Raw genomic sequence first — 9,613 nt, 5'->3', positions numbered from 1 at the left:
GCCAGAGAGAAATTTAGCCAGTGCCACCTGCGCTACCACTATCATTGCCAACATCAGAATCAGAGACATTTTATTCCAAACAAGTACATGTAATGTTTTTTAAAAGCAACTTTAACATTGAACATCAAAACTATGTTTAAATATAGGAAAATAAAAACAAAAGCAATTAAGGAATGATCTATTTAAAAGGAAGTGGTAGTTTTACCACACTATTAATACACAATGATTGGTTTGGGTTTGGTGAATGGTAAAAGAAATACTAAAATAATGAAACTTATTCACAGAAATATATTAAGTATATTTATTTAGACCATGCACTTTGCAACCAGTGAAATTTTAGTGTAAATTTTACAAATATATTTAATAACAATAATTTCATGTCATTTAGTGATATAAGATTGGTCGGAAAATTGTACGCAAAATGAATTATTAGGAGTGCATACCGTACAAATTACTACAAAATAATGAAGAAATGACTGTTTCACATTGTTGGTGTCAAAATGCTTGGCATGTGTCAGTTATTTCAGGCAATTTGAAATCAGACAGACATTTTTACATCCACATAGAACAATAGTAGCACAGACTTTCATTGCACTAATATTTAGTGCAGTGCTTCTTAAGTTACAGAGCAATATTACCCTGCAATATGACTAAAAAAAGTGTAAAAATAAAAACAAAAATAAAATAACACACCCAGTGATAGACAACCAAGCAACAAATAATTTCAATAAATTAACAATTATTGAGGAGTATTAAGTAAGTTATTAGACCCATGTGTGGTCTTGTAAGGGTATATACGTATATAAAAAAAATCCAAATACATGAAAATATGCACCATCTTGAATGTCAATTGACAAAATACATTAATGGTAATATGATTAATTAGGGTTAGGTGCCATTTACTTAAACATTTAAATTCAGCAGCAATTGTGAATCGTGATAGGTTTTTAATTAGGAAAATATTGGAACATTATTACTCAAGTCAAAGCGTCAAGGCCCGGGAGTTGTTTTTGAACCAGTTCATAAACGATGACAACTGCTATATGGCGATTCTGTAAAATGATATACGTAATGTACGTAAAACTGTACAAATAATTTATAATTACTTTATAAATTGTATTTATTGGAAATCATTTTCAAATATCATTACTAAATTTAAAAATATATAGAAATACATTACTATTATCATTATATTTTTATTAGGAAACACAATTTAAAATATCTTTAGCAATGCAAGTTTTTGATGCTCTCTTGTGGCAAATACTGTTATTGCATGTTTAAACTATTAATGTGTCTATTAATGTGGCCTATTTACAACATATCACATGATTTCAATAAAATGCATTTCATTTGATCATATTTCTATACATACAGATTGCAATAAGTTTCCGTGTTAATGTTCTTCTCATCACATCCTTGTTTTCTCTCGGACCGTCACGTCATCCATCATAAACCCTTGTTGTAGGTCACCACTTTGCAATCTGTTGCCATGGCGATCTCGGGCTCCAGGCGAGACACCTCAATCTGTGAGGAGGTTAAAAAATATATCAGAGCGAGACTTGAAGGTGAGATTGTAATTAGAAAAATAAGAGGTGTGTGGACTGCGAGGGCACTTGACAGGCGTGGTACGTTTGATTTGGAAGTTGAAGCCCCGCGACCTTGAATCATAAAATCTGCTCGTAATGTACCTGTGACATCTGCGGGAAGAGGCTGATGGCCACGGGCAGCGACAAGCCAAAAGTAAGCAGACACACAATGCTGTGGATGGGCAGCATCAGTCTGCGGTTCTTCTGCAGGAAGGGCAGCCTGTAATGCACAACCAGACATTTATTATATATATAAAAAAAAAAAAAGGAAACGTGAGTGAGGCTGCATGTGCACATCGATCTCTTAGAAGCCTGCAGTTATTTTGGGAACTGTGGGGGGGGGGGGGTGGGGACAACTGCAGAATCGTGAGCTTCATCTTCTTGTGCGAAACCACCACAAGGTGCAATTACTCAACGTGGTCTATTATTCATTAGCACAGCTCACTGCAGGGCTTGATGAAGAACCACATACATAGAATGAATTCAAGTAAGAATGATATCAAAATCTCTGACATTGTCTATAATACTGTATTTAGTGCCGTAACTGTATAACTATCTCAGTCCATCGATGTTATTGACAGTAGCTGTTGCAGATTTTCAACCCTATTTATAAGTTTACCGCAAAATTGTTATAATTTATTCCCAACAGTCAATTATTTTCTATTCATTTTATAGCATATTTCGAGCTACACTGCTTTCAGTACGTAATGAATACACTGGAGTTTTGTCTCAGTATGGAAGTTAACCTCGACCTAAAGAAACATTCAGTATACCTACAATGAGGCAACTTGCTATCGTGTATTTTAAAACTATGTCTGATGCAAGTTGTGTGCATAGCTGTCATACGTGGATGCTGCTGTTCCAGATTTTCGGGTTTGAACATTTCTTCTTTGGCCTCAGGCTGCTGCTCCCACTGAGCATGTTGTTCAAACATGCCTTGTTAGATTCTGGCATGTTGGAATGGACGTCTTCATGGCCATATGCTTGTTTCTTCGCATGGTTAAACAAAATCATCGAGTAGAAATAAAAATGCATTTTTATATATTTTCTCTTTCTTTGACAAAAACGTTTTGTACATGACAAAATTGTGACTTTTAAATTTTTTTTCAGTTTAATCAATAATTTTCCAAAAGGCATGATTTTATTTTAGCATATGACAAAAAAGTAATAATAAAGTGATAGCACCACTTTTTTTTTTAAATTACTTTTTAATTGATATTTAATCTAATACCATTTCCCCTTAACTTTTACCTGTATGTTAACAACTGCAAAGACTTTTTATCATGATGTTAATTTTTTGTTTTGTTGCAGAATACATTATTCAGTTTTCCTTCTCGACTGATTGGCTGGACATTTTTTCCTTGCTTCAAAATAAGGCACGCAGGCTCCATTTGGAACTCAGCTAACCCAATATGGTTCCTCGGCTGATAAAGGTCTCAACTGTGTTCTGTGTGTGTACCAACCTCTCGAGGTAGGACATGATGATGGGGGGCAGCACAAAGATGGGCATGGGGAGGACCACACGTGTGAACGCCGTCTCTGCGATGGCCTGCGGGATGACAGCATTGTGCGCACGCTTCGTTTCAAATGCACATTTAATTTCCTCCGTCGGGAGAGCAGATGGCGGCCGAGTGACATGAGCGGGAAATAATTCATGTCATCAGCCACCTTCAAAACTGGCACTCACGTGGGTCGCTGCGATTTTGGAGGAGCCCACCACCTTCCCGTTGGGGTCGAGCACATCGATGCCTTCTGACAGCTCGTTGTGTCTCATCAGGGCCACGTTGCAAATGTTTGCACTTGCTGGGTATCGAGATTGAAACCCGAGATTAAAATACGTAATCTAAAGTGCAAACTACTAAAGTGTTCAATTTAGGGTTGGTCAGCCAATAGACGGCGCAGTGAAAAAGACACAGACCTTGACTGATGCTAAAGGTGGCTCTGCTAGGAACGTACCAACTGCTGGAAATGGGACAAATCTCTGTATTATCATTCTGGTGGCAGGACTCAGCTTATTGGCCTTCTGAATAAGCACATTAAGTCCCACCTACAAAACATTCAAAATATTTTCTGTACACATCACATTGTACATGAATCTAACATGAACGAGATTACAGTGAACCATCGCATATTCACAGTTCAACATTGGCAAATTTGGCTGTTTGCTGATGTTTTTGGGGAAACTGACCTCAGTTAGTCACATAAAAATAAACGTCTTTGCTGCTTTTGTACTCGGGCCAAAGCCCTGCCTGACATAAAAATGAATTTTTGGTGCAATCTGATTGGTACCAACTGATGGGAGGAACTTCACGTTGTCAAGCTATAGCTTTCTTTATTAGACTCTTGTAGCATCTATACACAATTTTTTTTTTCTCGCTACCCGTGTCGGGCCTCAGTCCCTATCCTTAATAAATAAGGGGGGTGGGGGGGGGGCTTTACAGTGCTTTACTGTAAATGTGAGTAAGGTCAATACAATTGAAGAAAGGCCACCAAAGTTTGACTGAGCATTTTCCTGGAAAGGTTCCGCAGAAAATAAACAACAACAAAAGTTGAATGCATGAATAGCAAACTGTGAATATGCAGAGGAACTGCAAAATAGTGTGAATGGTGTTTTTGACGTTATTATTAAGAGACTCACTGCAATAGACACTGCACTGGTCACAGCTCCAAAATAACCTTGCAGGAATCTGGACGTTGGCGTTGGCTGTGAAGAATTACAATAAAGCGCATGGATTTCTTTTGTTTATTTATCCTCCAATGTTTTCATGAGTACAATTCTTGAGTGGTGCCCGTTTACCTTTGTGGCATTGCGGTTGGCGTAGTTGACGCAAGCATTGTGACTCTGATTCAGCCACTGGTGAGAAGCAATATTAAATGTTAGTTAGGAGAGAGAGCGAGAGCGAGAGCGAGAGAGAAAGAAAGAAAGATAGAAAGAAAGAGAAAGAGAAAGAGAAAGAGAAAGAGAAAGAGAAAGAGAAAGAGAAAGAGAAAGAGAAAGGGAAAGGGAAAGGGAAAGGGAAAGGGAAAGGGAAAGACAGAGACAGACAGACAGACAGACAGACAGACAGACAGACAGACAGACAGACAGACAGACAGACAGACAGAGATTATGCATTTCACTGCCCCTTCCGATCTAAATTAGCAACGGCGTTATTATTGGACGTCTCTAAACAGATTATCCTGAGTACAAAACAACAATGACGAAACAAAGCAATAGACAAAAAGGTGACATTTAAAAAGAGAACGGCATAGAAATAAGAAAGATGACTGCAATGTTAATAATATGTACGTTTGTTTACCTGCCATATAATGGTGGACACCACAGTCTGATTGGGCAGAAGAAGGCCGATGACCTACAGCAAAAATAAGACAAAGAAGAAGAGCTTGTTTTGGCACAAACTAAGTCCAAAGTTCATCTTCCTCAATGCCAAAAAATGAGCATGAGAATGACATTAGCAGTTAGCCGAAGCACATGATTAACCAAACAACAACACGGGACTTACAATGGGCGTTCCAAACGGTACGTAACCTGTGCAGGCCAAAAAAAAAAAAGACACAAGACTGAGCAAACAGAAGGAGAACAACATGGACGACGTGACTTGTGGAAAGATCTTCATCTTCTTGTACCTGACATTCGGAACGGCATGAAGATCTTGTCACCCGTGTCAGGATGAATGATGGCCTGAGATGACATCATGACAGTATGACATCATCATCATGTGTTTGCCCCAATAATGCTCAAGTGAATTTAACATTTAGAACTGACCTGTTTGACCTTCTGGGCTTCCCATAACTTCATAAGGCAGGTGAATAGAAACACATGGGCATCTTAAATGAATCAGGAATAATTGTCTCTACTTGTATTAAATTCAAATCCAATCTTTGCTCAATTTCACATGAATGAAGACTCGCCTGATGGTTGGAGATTCCTGGTGGAAGTGTTCCGTGCTTGAAGTCATCCAGGAGTTTGATGCTCTCTTTAAGTTGTTTCTGAAATGAAATGGCGGGAATGTTTGCATTTTGGCGCACCATCCATCAACAGTTTTAGCCTCATTGTGTCCAATGTAAGACAAAGTAGATGCTCAAGAGTCAGCGTGACAAAATACTGTCACACTGAACCTTGTTTTTTATACTGTACCTCTAAGCCAGTTATTTTAAAACTCAGATGTTCTCGTTATTTACTGTGTATTTTTTTTATTATTATCAAGTGATAGACGTTTATACTTTATTACTTTGTGGTGTGAATCGTTCCAATATCTTTTATTGGAACACCACGTCTGCTTCACCACCTACAGTTTCAGTGTTCAAATATTGGCTTTGTCTGGGTGTTCTGGCTTCTTTCTGCCTTCCAAAAACATGCATGCTGGGTTCTTTGAAAACTCTAAATTGTCCACAACTGTGAATATGTGGGTGACTGGTTCTTTGTCAATATATATCTTGCGATCAGTACAGGGTGTATGGCGTCTCTCCAACAATGTCGGGCTGTGATATGTTCGAGAATGTGATTAAGTAATATGGGTGGATTTTATTTTATTCCATTATATTTTCAAAAGGCAAATAGAGACATACACATTGCTGGTTGTATGAGCTTATAATCAAAATAATGATTTAATTTATCATTTACAGGGGTATTGTAGAGCCCTGAAAGTAGCTTTACCTCTGACACAAAGAGTGTGCTTGGATCGATGATGTCCACAAAATGTCTCAGTCGGCCAAGAAAGGAACCCTGGAACACAGGCACACTTCAAATTCAGTCTTACAATTCAGACTTCAACCAAACATTTCTATTAAAAATAAGGTTCACCTCTTTAGCGCACAGTTTGCGTGCCCCTTTCAAAAGATAGCTTGGTGCTGTGGGTCTACCCCCCCCCCCCCCCACCCTTTCAGTGTGTTGCCTTCACTGTCCCCCGTCAGCTCTTGCCAAGTCCAAGTGTTAGTGGGTGCCAACAGTCTGAACAGACCCAGTAAGAATGCCAAGAGCCCGTTTGGCAAACCAGATGGACAAAAACTAGACAGCTTCAATCGGACACCATGGAAGATATCCATCATTGCAAATAGGGCGGAACAAACCTCCTTTTAGGGCATTTTAATGATCATTCCTGAAAATGACTGTCAATGACCTTTGTGGCTGCTTCAAGTGTAAATAAATGAATAAAAAAAAAACACTGAGGCATTCACTGTGTCGCCCTCCCGTGTTGCTGCTGGAGGAGACGGAACGGGCTCCATGCGAGGAGACGGCTTTAATTATGCATGAGTTCTTGCTCTCTGGGGAGAACACAACAAGGCTGGCGCAGACACAGCGCAACACACTGCGCACATAAAGTACACAGAGATTTAGCGCTGATTCAAGGACTGGCCTCATTTTTGGCAGTGACGTGTGAGAAAGTAAAAAAAAAAAAAAACATGCCTGATACGTGCGTACATAGACTTTGTGGAGTGGTGAAGCAAGAAACCATTTATTTTGCAAAGTATGAAGCAATATCTCTCATGTATTTTTCATTTTATCTCAGTGAAAGTAACGCCTAATGACCCAGATATAAATTGGAAAGCCTTGGCAAAGGTATAGACTCTCTCAACTAAATGCCATTCTAATGCAGTTCAATTCGTTTTAAATAAGAAAGACTGTAGACTATAAATTACTGTAGTTTACAAAAGAACACACAACAATAACAAATACATATAATGTAAAACATTTAACAGTTTGTGCAACCTGATTTCAATGGCCATTGTGTGTCTCGTATGTGAGGGCAGTATAATGGCACATTTGTGAGAAATGTGATGGAATTTCTTGCAGTATGGTGACCAAGTGGTGAGCAAGTCTGCCTCACAGTTGAGATGTTTGCTTTAGGGCTGCAACTAAAAATTATTGGAATGATCTGTCAATTATATTGTTGATCATTAATCGATGAATCAGATTAAAAACTGTTCTAACCCTTTATTCATAAACAATCGCTTTAATTTCAATTTTCTGCACTAGCAATTTGGATTTTCATCTGTTAGTTTTTATTTCATTTTGACTTTTAGTTTTTAGTTCAATTAGTTTTAGTTACTTTGCACTTCTTAGGGCAAGTTTGTTCGTTTTTCTTTTTTTTTTTTTTTACATAAAATACTTTATTTTAGTCACATTTTTATTATGTTTTAGTTTTTTAATACATGCAGTATTTTTCAAGTGTAACAAAAAAGTCCGTAGGTATTGTGTTATAAAGCAAACACAAATTGTCAAACAACAAACCTTCCTTCTTTTGTAGCTATGGCTAACAAAATAAATCAATTTATTTTAGTTTTTAGGTTTTAATCAATGTTATGAACTTGATATGTAGTTTCATTATTTTTAAGCATTTCGTTTTTAGCTTATTTTGCCTCACTAACTTCAAGACAAGATGAACCAGTTCAACACAAATCACTTAATTGACCGATCCATTAGTATTCCATGCATGTTCTGCACACAACAGACAAATGTGGCGATTGAATGAGACCAGACAAGTGAAGTGGCTGTTTTTGGACTTCGCTCAGTGCAGCAGGAGGTAAATAATTCCCACAGGCTGCTGCTGAATCAGCAGAAAAGTAAGCTTTTAAACGTGAAGGTCACTTTCGTGAAGCTGTCCGATGCAAATGTTTAATCACTCATTTGCGAGCATGGAAAATTGAGTAATGGGCTTCATTCAGTGGTGAGAAGCAGGTCATCAATCTAGGATGTGAGCTGGGGATGGAAAATGATGTACCTTTTTCCAAGCAGAGGTTTTCACACCCAGTGCCATATTAAATTCATGACCAAGTATTGTCTCAAAGAGCACAACACCCGTACAGCGCCGAATTTGTTTGTTTGTTAGTTTGTCAACTTGCATAAGCACACACACACACACACACACACACACACACACACACACACACACACACACACACACACACACACACACACACACACACACACACACACACACACACACACACACACACACACAAAAATTCAATGTGCAAACAAGGGGGGGTAAACTGTTGTTCCCACCACTCGATCAATTGCGTGATTTTGCTGGAAAATATAAAGTTGTTGCACCCTAAAGTGCAAGCAGGCAAAGTGGAAGTAGTGAGAAGCATCCCGAGCAAAGGGAGAGCAGAGAATGAAGCTGCTTGTTTCCTTACCCAAGGACTCCACCCCTCCCTCACGTTCAAACCAAATGTCACAATTAGATAAGAAAGATAAAGACAGCTTACCTGGTCGTAGCGTGACCCCCCGAGACGGAAAGAAGGACAAGCCGCAGCATCGGCCATGACAGCCCCCTGTTTTTCCTCATGAACGAACCTCAAGCCGGCGTCCTCAAGTGCAACTCCTCGCCGTTCAAAGTAGTGCTGGGGAAAAAGAAGCCTTGCTGTCAACCCCAAAGCCAGATGGGAAATGAAGTCCTTCACTGCCTGTCGTCGCTCGTACAGCAACAGAGCGTGACTGCATCCCAAATGATCGATGACGGGAAGCAGGCTGTTGCATAACTAGCGCGATCGATTGTTATGATCTGCTAACATTTGTCGGAGAGCTGGACGGATATGAAATTGATTTTAAAACATTGTGGCTCATTAATAAAGAAAAAAATGATTAAGTGCTGCTTGCAGGTGTGTGCGACAAAATGAATTGTTTTCTCCATAAAGTCTTCTTTTTAAACTAGAATACAAAAAATAACGAACAAACGGAAGAAACAACAACAATCAATAATTAGGAAATTACTATTAAACAATAAACCATATAAAAAATAAATACACGAAAATAAATATAATAAAAGTAAATACATAAACAAAAATAAATAAATAAATAAATAAATAAATAAATACATACATAAATAAATAAATAAATGAAAATAGACATGTGCCTTTTTTCACCGTACCTTACAATTTGCATGAACACCCACAATACAGTACACATGAATTCAAATCACTTCAGGTATTTAATGTTGTTGTGGTGATGGGGTTTTAACTTATCAGGAGTCACTACAGCAAATGACGGGAATGATTTGTATGTCTGTTTTTGTGCCCCATAT

The 9,613-nt window shown here is 38.3% G+C and overlaps 1 protein-coding gene across 4 annotated transcripts; it reads right to left on the bottom strand.

The window, feature by feature from the left end:
• Window positions 1–286: 286 nt before the first annotated feature.
• sfxn5b (sideroflexin 5b) lies at window positions 287–8,974 on the bottom strand. 4 transcript variants are annotated; one of them, XM_037261677.1, is made up of 14 exons: window positions 8,799–8,969; window positions 6,244–6,312; window positions 5,499–5,576; window positions 5,353–5,379; window positions 5,214–5,268; window positions 5,090–5,115; window positions 4,886–4,939; window positions 4,384–4,440; window positions 4,225–4,290; window positions 3,543–3,633; window positions 3,274–3,389; window positions 3,050–3,135; window positions 1,689–1,806; window positions 287–1,524 (listed from the first exon to the last, which is right to left on the bottom strand). In XM_037261677.1, exons 1-14 carry the CDS (start codon window positions 8,853–8,855, stop codon window positions 1,447–1,449), a joined length of 978 nt encoding a protein of 325 aa, XP_037117572.1. In that variant the 5' UTR covers window positions 8,856–8,969; the 3' UTR covers window positions 287–1,446. The 4 variants fall into 4 exon arrangements, 3 of the variants coding, with proteins under 3 accessions (XP_037117572.1, XP_037117574.1, XP_037117573.1); XM_037261679.1 differs by lacking the exon at window positions 8,799–8,969 and having other exon boundaries at window positions 5,353–5,414; window positions 6,244–6,261; XR_005099086.1 differs by lacking the exons at window positions 287–1,524; window positions 1,689–1,806 and having other exon boundaries at window positions 3,505–3,633; window positions 8,799–8,974.
• Between the last annotated feature and the right edge of the window lie 639 nt (window positions 8,975–9,613).

This window comes from Syngnathus acus, chromosome 10 (genome assembly GCF_901709675.1).
Source record: "Syngnathus acus chromosome 10, fSynAcu1.2, whole genome shotgun sequence".
Lineage (NCBI taxonomy): Eukaryota > Metazoa > Chordata > Actinopteri > Syngnathiformes > Syngnathidae > Syngnathus > Syngnathus acus.
This window is presented reverse-complemented; position numbering and strand designations above follow the sequence as displayed.

Coding starts and splice junctions, on each gene's coding strand:
- sfxn5b (XM_037261677.1), bottom strand. CDS start 8,855: ATGGCCGATGCTGCGGCTTGTCCTTCTTTCCGTCTCGGGGGGTCACGC. Junction 6,313..8,798: donor GGGGGTCACGCTACGACCAG/GTAAGCTGTCTT, acceptor CCTGTGTTCCAG/GGTTCCTTTCTTGGCCGACT. Junction 5,269..5,352: donor AAGCCCAGAAGGTCAAACAG/GTCAGTTCTAAA, acceptor ATGTCATCTCAG/GCCATCATTCATCCTGACAC.